The sequence below is a fragment of the Haemorhous mexicanus genome, chromosome 3 (genome assembly GCF_027477595.1).
Source record: "Haemorhous mexicanus isolate bHaeMex1 chromosome 3, bHaeMex1.pri, whole genome shotgun sequence".
Lineage (NCBI taxonomy): Eukaryota > Metazoa > Chordata > Aves > Passeriformes > Fringillidae > Haemorhous > Haemorhous mexicanus.
The window spans coordinates 9,362,624-9,381,842 of NC_082343.1; the positions used below are offsets into that span (position 1 = coordinate 9,362,624).

General features: G+C 49.5%; 1 protein-coding gene across 1 annotated transcript; it reads right to left on the bottom strand.

The window, feature by feature from the left end:
• Window positions 1–83: 83 nt before the first annotated feature.
• Window positions 84–19,175, bottom strand: KLHDC3 (kelch domain containing 3). The gene is made up of 11 exons (XM_059840764.1): window positions 19,026–19,175; window positions 12,624–12,850; window positions 10,150–10,326; window positions 7,904–8,019; window positions 6,515–6,586; window positions 6,073–6,286; window positions 5,707–5,793; window positions 4,321–4,429; window positions 908–981; window positions 459–537; window positions 84–243 (listed from the first exon to the last, which is right to left on the bottom strand). Exons 2-11 carry the CDS (start codon window positions 12,775–12,777, stop codon window positions 177–179), a joined length of 1,149 nt encoding a protein of 382 aa, XP_059696747.1. The 5' UTR covers window positions 12,778–12,850; window positions 19,026–19,175; the 3' UTR covers window positions 84–176.
• Window positions 19,176–19,219: the final 44 nt, after the last annotated feature.

A 19,219-nucleotide genomic window follows, 5' to 3' on the forward strand; every position in this document is an offset into this window, starting at 1 on the left:
GCCTGTCCACTTGTGTTGCCCAAAGCATGACAAAGGCAGAGGGAGGCCTAGCTAGGGCAAGACAAACCGAGCTCACACATTCCTTGCTTGAAAGGGCTAAAAATTCATGCAGGCAGTGGAGCAAGAGGTCAGTATGTGGAGGGGTGAGGGCAGGGTGGTAGAAGGATGAGTTCTCTTCAGCCCTGGTTGGAGACAATGGGGCGGCTGATGGTGCTGTTCGTTGTCATGGCTGAGAGCTCCCATCTGTAACACACCAAGAGGATACACTGAGAGAAAGCATAAACACAGTGCCCTGGGCTAGAGCAGCTTTGCTTCATGTCAGCCTCAGCTACAGTCTCCAGCCCAGCCCACCTCAGAGGTGCACAGTGCTAAGGGCCCTGGGCAGCCCTCAGCCAGGGCTTGGAGCACCCCAAGGTCAGGGAGTACCCAGGGTGAGTTCCCAGCAAGGCACACCATACCTGATGTCGTGGGGAAGGCAGGACTGGTCCAGGCTGTACTGAATCACTGCTAGCTTACACAGCGTCTTCAGACTGGGGCCTGGGAAAAGAAAGCAGTTTAGCTACAGCAGGCTTTGACTGGACACCATGGAGGCTCCAGCATCATGCAATCAGTGCCACGGGAAACAGAGCAGAGCCTTGTCTGAGGGACAAGACAGAGTGCACACCAGGGACAGGCTGGGGTGGCTTCTGTGCTCCCACAAGAGGTCTTGCATGCAGGAGCACACAAAGCATGGCTGCACCTCCGGCTGCTCTGCCTTAAGCCAAGCACACTGGGCAGACACAGCTGTCTGGCTCCAGGACATGGCACCTGCAGCCACAGAGGGCACAGTTAGGTGCTTCACAGCAGGGCCTGCTCACAGGGCACCTTGTGGTAAGAGGTACAGGCTGGGCAGGAAGTGCTCACGTACTGAAGTCGAGGATGTAGAGATCTGAGTGATCCATCAGGTCGAATTCATCACCCATTCCCTCCTCCGGAGACGGGCTGCAGAAACCAAGCACAGTGTGTCAGTCAGTGCCAAAATTCTTATACACCAGCTCACCAAGGGCTGAGCAAACCCAGGAATGTTCCTGGCCTCCCTGTCCCAGGCAGGGACCCTGTGATCCCTCTTGCCCCTCTGATGCCCCAAGCAGCACCCAAACTCATCACGTTCTCAGCTCCTTGCAGAGTAGGCAGAGCTGTACAGGAGCCAGAGAGCAGAAACCCACACTATTTCCTCTGCAGGGCATGGGAGATCTGCCTCCTTTTCATGGATGACCATGATGATTCCAGCCATGAGCCTCCCCCTCACCTCACCTGTCCATCACTCCTGTTCTCATGTAGTTAAGATCTACTGCATTTATTTCAGCTTGTCCACTGAGATGTTGTAAGAGGAGTGTAGAGAAAGCAGCTAGAAAACATCTGCATGGCAGGGCAAGCACAGACATTTCTCAGTCCGACTGAGGAATCACTTTGGACTCCAGCCACAGCTGGAGTGGTTGTGCCAAAATGGGGATGGCATTTCAGAAGACTGTAGCTGAGCACTGAGAAATGCAGCAGTCATTTTAAACCAATTCCAATTTGCTGATACTCCCATTTGATATTGGTCCAGAAATGCTAATGAGGAACTACAGCACCAGGCATTTCTAGGGAACAGACAGTCTCACCTATGGTTTCCTGCCACAGTGGTCTTGATGGAAGAACCAAAGCACCTGAGAGACTGGACACTACATCTCCTTGCACAGACAGATCAGCCTGTGCTGAAACAGGGGAAAATACTCCCGTGGCTGATGGTTGGTTGGAGAATTTAAAAGAAAGGAAAAGTGTTTTAAGTCCTGCTTTGGTCTGTGACAAACCAATTTAGTGTGCCCTCACCTCTTAGCTGGGACCGACCTCATGCAGTGACTCCTCGCCCCAGTGTCATTTGTTTCTCCACCCACAAGCCACTAAGCCTCACACCTCATGGGACATGAGGCAGTACCTGCTCCCCCAGGTCCCCACAACCTCAGGCCAAACTGCAGAGCACAGCTCACTGCTGGTACAGAAGACCTGTTGCTGATGGGACCCATCTGCCCGGATACAAGCAAGAGCCCCTTTAACTCCACCTCATGTGCTTACCACACCACAATCTAATCTCACATCCACGTCACAGGAAACCCTAGACCATCCCTTATCTATCAAAGGAAAGCCAGCAGGCACCATGTCTGTGGCTCTAATCACCAAAAGGAAAGTAGCAGGGTGAGCCTGGAGTTCAAGACCAGGCAACCCCCTGCAACTCCCAGGCAGCAGTGTGCAGAGCACACCTTTGCCAGCCAGAGCCCAGCAAAATTGCTCATTCCAGCTGCCAAACAACTCACCCTGCACTCAGTGACAGCCCCTATTCTCTCACCAGAGCCAGGATTCCTAAGCCTTGTCAGGGAAAACACAGTCTCAAGCCAAATGTAGATCAGCATCCCTTCAGCTAAACTGTTTTATAGCATTCCTTCTCCCCCCACTTCTTCCTTGTGGATGGTCTCTGCACACTGAGTTGCTGGTGGGCTTGGGAGGAAACCAGACCAGGGCCACAACTGTGACAGAGCTACTGGGAACACCAAGCTTCCTGGTCCCTTAAATGGGACACAAATGAGGGATTGCTCCTGGCCACAGTGAGGGACTACAGCTGGGGCAAAAAGACCAAGCTCTGGTAAGGACTACCAAAGAAACAGAGCTTTTGGATGCCATAGGAGCAAGCAGCCTGCAGAAGTGCCTCTTCAGCAGTCTACAGGATGTGTGAATCTTGGAAAGGCAGACACAAAGAGGTTTTGCTGCCCATCCCCCAGTGCTGTTCCCTAGAAAGCTGAGCCTGCCGGCTCATCCTCTGAGAATCCCTGCTGGACAGCCCCCACCCCTCCCCCTTCCCAGCCAGGGGAGCACAGGTCAGGAGGCAGACCACTGGGAGTTCTCCATTACAACGACTTCCTGGAAAACTTCTTATCTCGCCAGGCAGCTCCAGAATACACCTGATAACTGTTACAGGAAGCGAGCACGGCCCACCCCCACCTCCCACTTCCCCAAGACCCTCCCTCCAGCTCAAGCAGGCTGCATTCCTCCTGGCTGCCAGAAGCCCTTCCCATCCCACAATAGTGCTGATGAATGTGCCTGTATTGGGGTTGAGCCTGACCTAAGAAACAAGCTGAATTCTGAAGTGGTTCATGGAGAAGACAAGGCACTGCTGCATTGCCTGGCAAGGGTGAACCAAACTCCAAAAGCTGGTGTCAAATTTGTTGTGGTTTCCTAGCATTTCCCAGGAGTGCCAAGGCTTAACATCAAAGCTCTGCTGCTGCTGCTGTAACACAAATCCACACAGCACAGCATCTACAGCTAAGCACACTCCCCCTGAACCCCTGGAACCTGAAGGCCCTTCACCCCATCACACAATGGTATGGTCAGGTCACCAGCAGAACCCGTCCTGCTTGGTTCTCTGCCCCAAGTTGGCTTCAGAAGCATCCCCAAAAAGCTACTGTCAAGATCCCAGAGAGAGCCCCAAAGCTTTCCAAACCATGTGGAGAGCTGAAAGCATTTAAGATGTCTCTGCAAGGTAGATACTGGCAAGCAGGACTGTGCTCCAGAGCTGCAATTTGTCACTCCAGACAGCACAGAGTGTGTCCTGGTGATAGGCCACTTCCTTTCTTTTAGCAGCTGTTAAGGCTCTTGGCCACATCCAGCTGCCTTGCACCCTGACAGTATCACTTCCAGTGTTTGACAGCTAAATCCATAACACCAGGTCCCTGTTGTGAATGGGAATGTTGCTAAGGAACACTGGTGCAGAAGGTAACATTGTCTTGTCATGAGTGTAGGCTCCTCAAACAGCTCCCAGCTGAGCTGACATCCCATTGCAGCTTGGCAGCAGAACCCACACTTGCAATGGAAGAAAGAAGCTCTGGTGGGAGAAGCGGGGCAGCATGTAGGCAAAGATAAGTCAGTTTGAGGTCTGCTCTGGCACAGCAGACTGAGATACATGTCCTTCTAACAGCAGGATCTCCTCTCTTATCCCCACTACCTCTTTACCAGAAAGCTTGAGCACTGCACAGCCCCTCCTGAGCAGCCTGTTACACCCTTCTGTCTCTACATGTACAAGATGGCTTGTCACCAGATGCTTTACAAGCTTACATGACGCCTTCAGTCTCTTGCACAGCCTTTTTACAGAGGAGCCCTGATGTACATGATTACCTACACTTGTCAGATGGGCTGACACTTGCCATGTGCCTCTGAAGTCCATCTGATACAGCGTGGGTCAGCGTGTGAAGGGACACTGTGCTGAAGGGACTGGCAAAGCCTCTTGAGGAGCCACCTCACACAACTCACCTGGTACCTCCAAAGAGGATGATTTTGTCCCCCACTCTGCAGCAGCACTGTCGGCGCCGAGGACATGGCCCTTTCCCCTTGGGTTCAATCTTCCGCCAAGAAAGAGAAACTAACAGGAAGAAAAGAGTGCACCAGCTTGTCACAAGAGCCTGGCCAAGACCAGCTATAAGCAGCTTATGAATTTAACCAGTTCACAGGAAAAGCAGAGGCCCACTACCCCACAGACACCAACTAGCCAATATCCACCCTCCCCCTTGACTTCCTCATTAATGGCTAATCATGCCCTTCCATGAGGTTGTTACTGAAGTGCCACAGAGATGCCAGTCACAGTCCTGGAGCTCTGCTTGCTGAGACAGGATTTGCAGGTCATATCATAGAACGGTTTGGGTTGGAAGGGACCTTAAAGACCATCTTGTTCCAAGCCCCTGCCATGGGCAGGGACACCTTGCACTAAACCAGGTTGCTCAGGGCCCCGTCAAGGCCTTTCTCTTGCAAAGCCTGAGCACCAGGACCCACAGACTGCCACGGCAGCGGGTCCAACATCACAGGGAGCTGTAGAGGGCAGAGCTGCAGGAACAGACAGGCAGCCTCCCTTCCCCAGAGCCTGCTGCGGTCGGGATTTGGAGGAGGGAGATCCAGGAACCAGCTCCATCTGCCGGCAGGCTGCGATCGCAGAGCACTCTGGCAGAGGTGCATCAGCTGCTGGGACAGCTCGGCTGCGGATGGGGGCGTGGAGAACTGGACCAGGTGGAGACAGCAGCCCTTGTTCTTGCTGCTCTCTGCGGCAAGGATGCTTGGGGGCGACAAAGCACAGGACTGAAACCTGCAGGAGCTCTCACACCGGCTCACTATCAGCTTCGGGAGCAGGAGGTTGGCTGTTCTCAGGTAACTTTACTATGCAAAACAATTAGCAAACAAAATGAGTCTAGACAGTGAAACGTGTGCCTGAGAACCCCAAAGCAGCTCACAGCTGACCGATATTCAGGGTGTGAGCTGAAGAACCACCCTTTCTGCAGCACAGTTTGAGCTGGTACCAAGAGATGGTGATCCTGCAGCTCAAGTTGAATGGTTTCTCTAGTTATAGTCTCTCTCTTCCCTAACCCTATTGCTTCCCCATGTCTTCTCTTCTGTCAGTACTTTTGCACATTTAAGAACAAGACAAAGTTTTTCCAATGAAATATGTCTTTCAGCAATACCTCACTTTCTATTTTCTAACTGAAATCTGGAAACATCCCAAGGAGGAACAGGCATGGTGGCAAGTTGCTGTCAGAAGAGCCAAGAGCCATTCCCCCCAAGCAGTACTCCTTGGACAGTATGTTTCTCTGAGCACTCACATGCCTGAGGGCCTGGAGCACTATCACTGCAACAAGTTAAAAGCACAAATACCTGGGTTGAATTTCCAGAGGTCATGGAAGTGTCTGTTCAGGCGTGCATTGTAGCCACCAAATACATACAGTTCCCCATTGTAGCTGACTGTAGGGAGTAAGCACAGACATCAGAGGGCCACCCAGCAGATCCCTGACCCAACACCAAACACAAAGCAATGTGGTGCTGGCTGTCCACCTCTCCTTATATCACCTTCATGTGCAGTGTGGTGTGCAAGGCTTTTTGGTGGGCAGCAGCTTTCCACAGAAACTGGGCTTTGTGCAACCCCTTCTAACCCACAGCCCCACCCAGCAGAGCAGACACCCCTTCGAAGACAGGCAGAAACTTCCCTCCACCATCCTCCACCCTCAGCAGACCCCCACTCACAAGCTGAATGGCTCCTCCTGCCCTCGGGGAGCACGGGAGTGGGAGGGGAGTCCAACCAGGAGTTGGTTTCTGTATCAAACACTTTAATTCGGTTACAGTAGATCTCGTTGTTAGAGTGAAAGGGCCCAAACCGATCAGCTCTGCCACCAAACACATACATCTTTGTTCCAATGATGGTGGCTGAATGAAAGTCTCTCCAGCGAGCTGGAGTACCCTGAAGAACAGAGCAGAAAATAAAGACAAAAGAAAGAGTGCAGATTAGCCAGGGAAATAACACATCTTGATGGGGAAGTTGGGTGGCTGCCTTCTCCTGGAGAACTTCCCATCCCTGTAGAGCCCAACCACATCAGCCAGAAGCTGTAAGACAAGTGTGGGCAGCTACCCCAGAGAATAGCAGATGCAAAACTTCCTCCACAAACCAGAGGGAATAACAGACACTGACCTTTGCAGAGATTAAGGTCCACGTCATGTTTGTGGTGTCCAATTTATGGATATCATTTGAAAAGCAGTCAGCCTGGAAGACACATGAGCAACTTGGTCACAAAGGGACTGAGAAGCCTGGTCACATCCAGCCCCAGAAAGGATGCAGCCTTGCAGACCTGGAGCATCCCTTTGGATTCAGTACTTCCTAAGAAACAAGGTGCTTGCTCAGGCAGCACTTATCACTTAACAAGAGCAAAGCAAAGCCCGTTTCTTCCCAAAGGTGTCCTGTCTCTTCCTGCAGCTTTCCCATTTATTTGGTGCTCAGTTCCTCCCTCAAAGGCTGTCCTGCACACAATACATTCATGGCAGGAGCCTGCCTCCTCTCCACGTAGCAGCAGATAAAAGAGGCATTAGCAGGACAGTCAAACTGGCTCTGCTAAGGCTGCCTAACGAGATGCAGAAACTAAGATTACTTCTGGGAAGCTGAACATCCAGGAGCAAATACACTCCAGGTTCTGAAGTCCCACAAAACCCATCTGCAGCTGGCTGCCTGAAGGAGATTGCATTCACACAATGTGGACTCCTGCTCCTCCGGGCAAGGTAGAGAGCAGCAAGACAGCCAGAGGTTTATTTGGTCTTGGTTTAAAAAAAAGACATCTGAACCCCTCCTGCTACTGTAATCAATATAATGGATTTGGCCTATCATCCTCAGAAAAGAAGAAATAACCCAGAGACTTCTGTAACAGAGCCCCAACTTTCTTCCAAACAACCAGATGTGACTTTGCACATCTGTTCTGGAATCTGGTGATAATTTTTATTTACCCACTTCTTAAGATTAGATCGTAAGGATTTGCTAAAAAGAGCATTAGGTACACTGACAGCCATTGCAGGATGAACTTTGGCTCAAGGTATTCTTAATGGGAAGGCAACCAAATGTTTGCTGAAAGGGATCAGCAAGATGTCAGAGCAGGTGGAGACTGCAGGGAACATACACCAGACTAGGACAAAACCTCACAGCAACACTGCAGAAAGTGATTTTTCTGGCTCACTTCTGAGCCAAATTGAAATAAATGTAGATCAATATCTATTTATTAAAAAATGCTGTGTATTTGTGTATCTACATTTGACTGAGAAATGAGCCAGAAAAAAATTAAATTTTTACCTCTTTGTGGTAAATATGTTTTGTGAAATTAAAAAAAAATCCAACACTTTTCTGGACTTTTCCAACCATGTTCTCCATAAAACAATTAGCATAACCTGGGTACTAAGGTACTAACTTTGCTAAGTTACAAAATGACAGTGACTTGGAATACAAATACACCCCCGTGTCCTGCCTCTATCAGTGTCCTGGATATCAACACCCTCTTTCCCAAGGGCTCACCAATTAACAGTTACAGATACTACTCACCAGCTGTTCATAGCCTCCAAAGATAAACATGCTCTTTGCCAGGACACAAGCTGAGTGCCCATCTCTTGCCCCTGGGACCATTCCAGACACCTTTGGTGTGAACCACTTGTGTGTGTCTGAAACAGAACAAGAGACAATGCTAAGAAAACACAGTAGGAGTTGGGGTGGGATAGTTCTATTACTACTATTCCTAATTTCTAAAGCAAAAATCATTCTTGCTTTCTTACACAGCACCTGTTCTGCCAGAGAGGCTGCAAGCTTCTTTGGGCAAGGCTACCTGCCTGAGCCCCCACAGAGGGACACAGTGACAGAAGCCTCAGCCTCTTGGCATGGCCACCGACTGCCAGACCTGACAAAAGAGCTCACATTTTAAGTGTGAGTAGAACAGCACGGCTTGAACAATGTTACTTTTACAGAATCTCTTGCAGAGTGTACTTGTGAGTCACTTATCAACTCTGCATGCACACTTTCTATTACAATGAAGCAATAATGTTAAGTGGCACAACTGACCTCATGGCATGGAGATGCTCAGTAACTGAACATGACTGAGGAAAAACAGCTCTCAAACCCAGATACAAATCACTTAATCACAAGTTCTCCAAGTCAGCTGTTGTGCATATCTCCACCTCTGCAGGGCAGCTCTCCCTGTCTTATCAGCTCCACTTGTTACATTTTCATCCCCTCTTCCTCACTTTCCACCCTTCACAATGCTCCCTGTGAGCCTGCACCAAACAGATTCAGCCCCTTAGCCTGCACACTCCAGGGACTGGCTTGATTTAGAAGATGACTTAAAATCCAGCCAGAGCTGTTCTCCATGCCAGGGCAGAACAGAGCCAAGCCAGGGACTCGGTGCCAAGCACTAACAGGCACCTGCCCCAAGAGCTCCAAGAGGCACAGATAAGCCTCGAGGCTGCAGGAGACATTCCCCCACCCTCCCTAACAGCCCTTGGCTGCCAAAACCAGTGCTTATTTCAGAGAGCTGTGGAGCCAAAGCATGAGGATGACTTCCCTGAACTTGGCCTGTGGACACAAGTGTTCCACCTATGCTCCAGCTGGCACCACACAAAGGGCCTTGCAAGGTCAGCAGAATCCCTGGGGAGCCTCTAGTGAGACTGCTCAGGGCTATCGAGTTCCTTTTCTCCCTGGGGCTGCTTCCAAACTCAGTCCCACTGTATCAGCAAAAGCTCACCAATTGCAGCATGTTAAACTAGAGATGGAAAAGACCTCAATTTGTGATCTGCTCAACACCACAGGGACAAAGCTGCACTCAGACAGGACTTTATTTAGCCTGATATGACTCCTACAGTGGAACTTACACTGCAGACATGGGACTGTGACTGCCAACCTTACTTTCCAGGAATGGCAGGCCTGTGTGTCCTGACAGCTGCAGAGGGTTTGGAGCAGGACTTTCTGTTAATTTTCACTTAATGCTAAAGCACTGGAGCTGCCAGGGAGACCAGGCAGGTCCCACTACAAAGCCTCTGTGTAGGCAGAGCTTAACTGGTGGCTTCTCAGATGCACGTGGCAGGGGAAGAAAGGGGGAAACCCTGTGCTCTAAGCTGTAAGATATTTCCTGGTAAAGAAGAGATCCCTGGACCAAGCACCAGAGCAAGCAGTTTCCTTGCAAATTCAGCAAGACAGTTACTGGCCAGTTATTTAGATGGACTTGCATCCAGAATCCAGACATACTCCTTTCCTTTCCTGACACTTGTGTCCATGAAGTTCCTGATGGTGCCTTTTCATAGAGGTGCTCCAGCACTGCTATGGAGAAGCCAACCAAGAGGCTCACAGAGTTTATTTTTCAGGTTTATCTAACTTGACTCATGTCTCCCCTGATTTTGCCATCCTGTGCTGGACTACTCCTGTGCTTTGTTCCTCACTCTCCTTCACACCTTCAGAAAGAAGGACCACAATCATCAAAAGCCCAGCCCATTCTTGCCACAATTAAGGAATACTGTATCACATAGAGAGAACACTTTAGTTATAGCTACTATCAGAGAGAGAACACAAAGCTGACAGTAAAATTAAAACCACTTTCATTATTAGAAAAGATCAGCAATCTCTGCCCAAAGGCTTTTACAGAGAGATGTAAGCATGCAGACACAGTGGCCACCAAACTGCTGAAACAGACAATGACACCATTTCCTCCAGACTGTCACCGAGGGACAAGGTAACAAGCTGGGGGGCAGAGAGGAGGTCTGATCAAGAACAGCTGTGCCAAGGAACAGTGAGAAGCTGGAACTTACTGACATCAAAAGCATAGAGCACGTTGCAAGCTCCCTCCGTGTCGTTGCGACCGCCCCAAATGTAGACGGTGTCGTCGATGAGCACTGCTGAGTGTCCATACCTCATGTAGGGCACCTCCCTCACGTGGTCTCGGCTGTTTGTCCACACTGGAGGCAACTTGATCCAGCGCAGAGACACTGGAAACACAAGTTTGAGCCCATGTCAAATGCTAAGCCTGCTGAATTGCTCACAGTTCATAACCCATCCTCTGCGGTGCTTTTTACCCCGTGACAAGGTGCAGAGGCAGTGGAGTAAACAAGAGAAAGCTGAGTCTGACTTCGAGTAGCAGCTAGTTAAGAAATACAGAGGAAAGTCCTCTGGAGGCTCAGAAGACAAAAACAGGCTCTGTTCTACAACAATTCACTGAAAAGGTGTCCACTCTGGCTCATCCTAGACTGTGAGTGAAAGATACAGCACACACACAAACAAATAGGGAAAGAAAATTGAAAAGTACAGAGGGGACCATGAATGCAGACACTACTTCAAGCTAGTGAGATTGCTGAAGAGACTCAAAGCTGGGAGAATGGGCAGCACAGGAATAACTCACTGCAGTAATATGCAAGGGAACACCTGAATGCATCACTTGGACTTGCAGAAGCACAGTTTAAGTAAAGCAACCCAGCAGCTTCATAGGAACAGGGTTTGTTTGCTTTTGTTTTGGTTTTCAAGCTACAGATGAGGTGGCCGTCTGCCTCCTTTACCCCATCTGTATTCAAGTTCTCCTTGCTAACCTTGTTTTTACTAATAGGAGTTCCTTGGGATTACAGGTTCCCCTTCCTGTGTGTCATATCCAGCAGCAGCCAGAACAGTCAACAGGTATTACAGGGTTTAATGACAGTGCACAAGCCACAGTGAGTGTTACACAGCCATTACATAAGAGGACCAGTCACCCCTCCTTCTACCACATACAGCCTCCAGGTTTGTTTTCTACATGGAGCTGATACAAAATATAGCAGAAAACAGTCTCAGTTCCTCTAAATACCTGACATAGGGAAAAGGAAAAATCAGGCATCTCTAAAGGTGGACACCTACCCCACAGGCAGAAAGGGCACTGAGGAAGCACATCCAATGCTAAAGTGAAGCTAGACTGGATGCTTCCTACCTAAAACATAGTTTTCATCTTTGGAAGACTGGTAAGAGATCATTCAAAATCTGGTATCTTGGCTTTAGCACTGCCACCTGACAATGCTAGCTGAGCAAGGGCTTGGGAAGCCACTGTCACTTCCCATGTGGTGATGTGGTGGCTGCAGCATTCTGACACATTAATATTTGGGAGTGGTAAGAGGGAAAGACAACACAAGAGCATTCCTTTGGGCACAGTCATTATGCTTCCCCAGAAGAGTGCTTCTCTACTTGGCATGTTCTACAACATTCAGCTCTGAGTATAAAAGCCCAGTCCCTCTGGACAGAGATGAATGTCACTGTTCACAGGATCCTGAGCTACACTCCCTCTACACTGAGAGCAGGTCACCTTGGCAGCCCTCTGTAACCAATGCTTTTCTCCCTGCTGCACATCACTCTTAAAGGAGTGAACTCACTGCATCTTACAGATAAACTAGGTTTGTCTACACAAGACAAATGCTCTTGTGGGTGCTCACAAGAGCATTCAGCATGCTGTCCAGTCTCCAAAACTGGTCATTGGTTCTGTGTTCTTGGCTCTGTTTAGCTGGAGCCACCCAAGCATCTGTGCAGTTTTTTAATCACCTGCCTAATTACAGGGAAATGCTTAAGGGACCAGCTCAGTAACCTCTTTAGTTCAAGGAGCTCTCAATCAAGAAATACAGCCTGTGCCAGCACAACCATGGCTCCAACTCAGTCTCATGACAGGTACTGGTTACCCTACACAAATGGCTCCAGTTGCAGATGCTTTTCTAAGCTATGTTGTGAATGTACACGATAGCTGTTACCAAAAAGGGAAGGCCTCCCTCCTAGCCACATGCCTCTACTGACTCCATAATGCTGGCACCAGTTGTCAGCTGCCTCCACAGGGAAACAGCTCAGATGTCTACACCTGGAATCTCAACTGTGTGCACTGGCTCACACCTTCCTCCTTCCACACTATGGGCAGCTGAACATGGACAGGCTGCAAACCAGAAGGGGGACCTGAGCCAGCTTGATATCACCTCTTTGCACCTGGCTGACTTTGTGTTTGCAGAGAACAAGGACAAACCAAACCATTGGCTATGTGACTTTTTCAGTGAGTCCCTATCCTAGCAGTCACATGAACTACAGCCCCAATGCGTCCTGCCCCTAAAGCTTAAAACGCAAGGCTGGACAAAGAAAGAGGCTCCTACCTACTCTGATAAAATTTTCTGGAAATTAGGAGTCAGACAGCATTGTTACAGGGTATAACAAGTCAGGCACCAGCAGGCAAGAAAAGCAGTAACTGAGCCCAGCAATCCAAGTCCTTTGTGCCCCACAAGGACACATTTACCTGCGTTGAAAACGTGGACGTCGATCTGCCGCAGGGTCTCATAGTCCTCTCCAGAGCAGTAGCCACCAAAGGAATAGACCTTGTGCCCCACAGCCACGGCCGCGTGGTTCACCCTCCGTGGCCCGCCTTCCAAGTGCACTGCCCACCGTAGCATTCCTCCCTGCAAGCCAGGCGGTCTTCAGGGCCCCCAGTGCCACAGCCACATGCTTCCGAGGCCACCGCAAGGTCTGCAACACAGACACAAGGCCAAAATAACAACATCCATCCTGCACGTCTTCCTATCTTCCCTGAATGCCTGCTGCAAAGGTTACCTTAATGGGCCCTCATTCACCTGCCTCCCAGCTGGAAACATTCCTCTTGGGAAGGGGACACATAGCAGGGCTCAGAGGAGCAAGCAGAGGTGCCCTTGCACACAAAACCCCTCAGGGTGGCTGCACAGGCAGCCCCAGCCAAACACCTTCAGCCTGGGCACACACACGTCACGTACATGTCAGAGCCATTTGTCTGCATGAGTGAAAACACACAGCGAGAGCCAACGGTGAAGGTGAAAAGAACAAACCCCGAGGGAAGAGTGTGCTCTTTGGACCAGCTCTGAGAAACAGCAGAGGAAAAAGATTTAAACAAAACACCCAACAAAAAACCTCCAAAGAACCATCCCTACATAAAGCAACCAACTTCCTGTTATGGGGGTGGGTGACAACATTAGCATTTGGACTCAATGATTTGAGCACTAGGGTTCAATCTAATTAGACACAAGAGAGCAGAAACCCCCTAATCGAGGTAGCAAGCTCTCTACTAATGCTCAGAAAAGGTCTTTTCCTCCCACAGCAAACCCAGGCATAACTATGAAAATTCTGTAGCATCACAACTCGTTAAGCAACGGATATCCTTCTTTCCTCAAACAGATGGCTTAGATTGTATCTTAGAGAAGTCACCACAGCTGATTCTTGCAGAGATTCTCCTTTGGATCTAAGAATCTAGAGCAGAGTCCTGCCCAGGTGCTTCTGAAACAGCAGGTCAGTCTGATTTTTAACAGTTTTCTCCTAGCTGAAAAACAGCCATTAAAAGAGATGTCAGACAGCACAAATAAAATTGTCTTATTTTATTTCTTGGTTCTAGGTTATTGAAAGATTCAGTCAGCATGTTCCCATCTCACAATCAGTTTCAGCCCTTGCAGAATCCAAAGAAATTTGGGGATGCCTTTGAACAAGAACTAAATTCCTACACATAAAATTCCTATGCTCTGCCCCATTTCATTTTTGTAAAGTAGTGAGTTTTGGCAAGGAGGACTTCCCTCCTGTTTCAGGTTTCTGAAGTACCTGGAGGGCAGCAAGAGGGGCAGTGCTGTGCTGCTCTGCTCCAGTTGGCCACCCCCAGCTCTTCAGTCAAACGGAATCACTGCTCACAAGGAGGCCCAACAGCAGCCTGACCACCCCAGCAGCCAGCCCACCCAAATATTCACATTTTATCCCCTCCTGCAGGAAGAATAAGAGATGCCACCAACAGGGAGCTCCTGGTATGAAGCAGAGCTTAGGCTTCCAGCTTCATCCACTGACTCCATAGACAGCTCAAAACCGCTCAGTAACCAGTCACCTCATTTCAGTACTCTCAAATGTCATTAAAATTTGAGTAGCTTCTTTTTAAAGTTATTTCTTTTTTGAGTTGTTTCCATGCTCTGTATGTGAATGCTACAGTGACAGGACACGTGCAAAGCCCAAACAGAGACCATCCTGCAGAGACATCCTTATTGTAACAGGATTCTCTCCTGCAAACCTGCCTGTTCCTGCAGCAACCACCCTAACCTAAACTGCAGTCAGTAACCCAGAAAGTTGCAGCAAGCTTTGCTCCAGCAGGGGTGCTCCAGAAGGGTCCAGGAACAGCCCCTGTCTTCTACAGGCCATGCTTCAATTTCAGATCTAGTAGGTTTTTTCCCTTAAGCAACTATTTTTTTTTTAAGCCAGGCAGCACTCTTGTATAAGACTTCTGCAAAGCTACAGAACAGATGAGTTTCCATGGAACCCACCAAAGTCACCTTCCAAGCTATTTTGAAGGCTTCACACATCTAAATCTGTTTCCTGCCTCAGTCACAAGTTATTCCTGAAAAATCTAACCAATATTTTCCTCATAATCTCTTCTTGTTTAAGTGATTCTGTAAAAGACTCCTCAAGGAGCTTAACTGGTCTTTATCATGAGCATCAATATTTTCAACAACCTTCAGACTGAGCCCAGTCCAGGAGGACCAACAGGTTGAATCTTATTTCCAATTTCTCTGCTTGATTCCTACTGAGGTAGAGGAGCACAGCTGCTTGGCACAGCAGGCAGGCATTGTACCAAGGTCCCTGCCTTTTTTGTCAGAAAGGCTGGGAAAACTCTTCCTTACCCTTGGCACTTCCCTTGAGCCAGGTGCAAGGATGCTGGTCCTGTCACTGCCACAGGAGCTGGCTACCCTGCCCCAGCAGTTCTGCTATTCCCATCAGAAGGCAGCTTATCCCAAGAGGTTAAATCTGGTCCACTTAGAAACAGGAGCTCCAGGCCCAATCCCTGGCACTGCCAGAAAGATGCTGAGGTTGAAGCAACAATGTTGAAATGCTGTTTTCTACAATTACTGGGAAAAGTTTTTCCCCAAATGAGTGCTTTCTAGGTGACTGGCAGGTCTGGAGTGGTGGCGAGGGCAATGGGATGGAAGTTGGCTGTGCTTCGCCTTGGCTCTGTCCGGGGATACCCCTTTAGAGCAAACACAGAGCTCTGCCAGCACAGCCTCCTGCTGCCCCTCCTCAGAGCCAAGAAAAGCAAACACTCATCTGAACACTTCACCAAGAGAGAATGACCAGAAGTGTGAAGTAATCTTTACAGGGTCATGGGAAAACACAGGGTTTAACAAGCTGTCAGGGATTTTCCAAACCCAAGAGCTCTTCTCTAGGTTGTAACAAAAGCACCTGTGCAAACTCCCATCTTCCTCTTCTGCCAATGGCCACAACCCTACCCTGTAACTACCACGTCTTCCTGCCATCACCAGGCATTTGTTTGCCCCTTTTCAGCCACACATGGGCCCAGCCTCCCCTCCTCCCTGCACAGCCCTGTCTCCTGAGGAGGGGAGGCCTCCCCTACCCCACCCCATGCTTTCTATGTCCAACTCCAGATTCTCCTTGCCTGCCTTATTTACAATTATTTCTCTACACCAATCTTCTATCTCGAAGCATTTTCCTTCTCTGAGTCTCCTCTGTGCACTATCTGCAAATAGGAGTTAGACAATATTTTGAGAAAGAAACTATATTTTCTGTCCTACAACTATGGACACTGCTGAATTCCATTCAAGTTTGATTTCCAATGCTAATTTTTATGATATAAATGTGGACATAAATAAACCACATTTCAGTCTCATTCCTATGAGGATTTCTTAATAGGAGAAGTGCATTTGACATTAAGCTACAGCTTAGATTTCTTTACAGATCACAGAGGACACAGCCAAGGAGAGAAGGAAACAGCAGAATTGATAGAAAACAATTTACTAACAATTTCCCCCAACTGTACAATATTAGATTATGCAAAGTACATTCTGTGGTTTCTCATTTAGGACACCAGCAACAGTGATGTAGTCTACAAAACACAAAAATATTGATAAGACAGAGGCAAATTGTATTAGAGAACTGGGAGGGCACTGAAGGATGAGGGACACAGAATCACAGCTTCTGTTCAAGCCACCCTTGCTTCCACTGACTCCCGTTAGATCCTCACTTCCACTCTCCAAAAATGAACAGATCTCTTACATCCAACCATGTAATCTTCACAACTCCCCATTTCCCTGGTCTGCCATGATCTAGCCAGAAATACAGTAAAGCACAGAGGATGCAGAGAAATTCTGAAACCCTGGTAGGTCCTGTCATTAATCAGGAATAAGAGCATTTTAAAAATCAGGACATGCTTCACTTACTGATGAAGTACCTGATGGTGGTGAGGCTAGAAGTGACAACAGCAGTGTGTTGTTCCTCTGCCACAAAGCACTTGGAGCATTTCACTGCTAAGCCAGGGAACAATCAGATTTAATTCAGCTCTGCATTCTTTCAATGCAGCACCTACAGACAGCACCCCCATATCTCTGGTTGTGCTGTTGCCTCAAGATGCACTTAGTGCCTGCAATAACCTTCATCCCAACTGCTCCAGCTTACCCCTAACAAGAGCCTAACAACACAGCTTATGGACACCTCAGATCAACAGATATATCACTCAATAATCTCTCACTAGCATATCTTCCAAAACTGTTGTGGTGACTTGAGCACTGTGGCACAGATAGAAAAAAATTCCCCAAAACAACAAAAAAAACAAAACAGGTTTTAGTCAGATTTTTCACTTGTTTATTCTATTTGCTTTAGGCTTAGTATTTTCAAACCCTACAATTAGTTATGAAAATACTTCATTCAAGATAGAAAGCTACTGAGCATCTCCAAGTACAATAGCCAGGTGATGATCTTAAAGCAAGCCCATATATTCTTGGATCTACTTCTTTTGCTCAAAGGCAGCTCACTGGGCTCTCTCACTCCTCTATGCACACAGAAGGAAACCTAGAGCCATTTCTAAAAGCTGCTAAGATCAGCCTTGTTGCACCCAATTCCCAAAGCAAGGGGGAGAAACCCAACAGCAAGTGGCCTGGATTTTCAAGGACTCATTCTATCACCCCAGAATTACAGCAGCAGCCCAAGAAGAGCAGCCTACCCTGCAAAGCTGCTCCAGAGAGCAAATCCTACCGTGTGGCTGCCTCAGTCCCGTCTCCCAAAAGACACCAGCCACAAGGTTTAGTAACCCTTAAAATAGCCCAGCCAGTTCACAGCAGTCCATATAGACCGTGCTATTTCAAGCACATCCAACATACTGTTCGAGATAACATGAGAACAACCCGCTTTCTTCACTTGTGCTTGACATTTATCTAATGCTTGGAGCATTTGTGCTAAGGCAGTGTGAAACTGCAAGCTTGCACATTCAACAGCTTGGACACTCACAATGCAATTCCAGCCCCAGTAAATCAGATGGTGCTAGAACAGCCCTCGAGCTCATGAACTGAGCCTGCTCTGGAAGCTCATGTTAGCCATGGGAACCACAGACCACTGCTCAGGCACAAATTTATCCCAGTGGCCCCCCTACAGCCAGCCTCACCATATCCTTATTTTTCACCAAATATTTTGCCCACTGCTGACTTACTTTTGCCTAAAGCCTAGCTGAGATTCTGCACCTACTCAGCTGGCTTCTATTGCACCTACTTCTATGGCTTCTTCACCTTGCTTCCCAAACCCCAGCTTCTCTATGGAGTGTGCGTAAGCTTTGGAGATACTGCTTGACCCTTACTTCTCCATGAGGAATTTGTCTCAGCCTGTCAAGCTGTTTGTGCCATGCCAACGGCAGCCCTTGGGTTCGGAAGCAGGCTCAGGAAAGCCGAGCTGATAGCTTTACACAGGGCTACATCAGTTTGTTCCTCTGCCCTTGTGTTGCATTGACACTGATCCCCAGACAGAGTGGTGCTCACAGGTGCCAGCCTTCCCTCAGCCTGGCACATGGGAGTGGCATGCAGCCCCACACCAGCCACGACTGGGTGAGAGAATAAATGGTCTGAAACCACATGAGCCCATGGGATGGAGAGAGAAGGCACAGCAGAGGTCACGCCAGGGCAGAAGGGCAGCCTCCCTAACACAGACCTGTCTGGGAGGATAGGGATGTGTGGGGTCACAGAATGCTTTAAGGATGGAGAAGGCCACCAAGATCACAGATCCCAGCCATTAACCCAACACTGCCAGGCCCACCCATGTCCTGAAAGTGCCACATTTAGAAATTTTTTTAACACTTCCAGGGATGGTGATTCGACCATTTCCCTCGGCAGCCTGTTCCAACGACAGACTACCCTTTTCGTGAAGGGTTTTTTCCTAATATCCAATCTAAACCTTCCATAGTGCCTCCTCTTGGCTTCTTCTAAGCCTTCTCTTGACCTGCCTCTCAACTGTTACCCGGGAGAAGAGGCCGGCCCCCACCTGGCGACAATCTCCCTTCAGGCAGTTGTAGAGCGTGACAGGGTCTCCCCGGAGCTTCCCTTTCTCCAGGCTGAACACCCTCAGCTCTCTCAGCCGCTCCTCACAGGACTTACTCTCTGGACCCTTCAGCAGCTCCTCTGCCCAACTCTGGACACGCTCCAGCACCGTTGGCCGTCCCTCCCCGCCCGAGCCCCTCTGTGCCGCCCCGCGCCCCCACCCGCCGCCCGCGGGCCCGGCCGAGGGCACCCGGGCAGGGCGGCGGCCCCGCGCCCCCGGCCCTGACGGAGGGGCTCGGCGGGGCCTACAGGCCTCACGCTCCCCCAGCCCCGGCATGGCCCCGCCGGCTCCCCCCGCCCCTGCGGCCGCGGCTCCGGCCCCAGCCCCGTACCTGTGCCCGTACAAGGAGCTCCGACGGCCCCGCTCCGGCAGGAGCTCCCGCCGCTCCCTGGGACTTGTAGTGCGGCGTGGCCCCGCCTGGGTCAGCGGGCACCGCCTCTCCGCCGGAGTGGCGCGTCCCCGACAGGCCCTTCTGCGGTGCCGAGCCCCGGCCCCCCTCAGGGGCGGTTCCCTGGGTTCCCCGCC

What these genes read in the sequence shown, in the direction of transcription:
- KLHDC3 (XM_059840764.1), bottom strand. Translation starts at nt 12,777, where the DNA reads ATGCTACGGTGGGCAGTGCACTTGGAAGGCGGGCCACGGAGGGTGAAC. An exon ending in CAGGAGGAGCCATTCAGCTT is followed by an intron (nt 5,794 to 6,072) that starts GTGAGTGGGGGT and finishes TACTCCCTACAG; the next exon opens with TCAGCTACAATGGGGAACTG. An exon ending in ATCCTCTTTGGAGGTACCAG is followed by an intron (nt 982 to 4,320) that starts GTGAGTTGTGTG and finishes TGGTTTCTGCAG; the next exon opens with CCCGTCTCCGGAGGAGGGAA.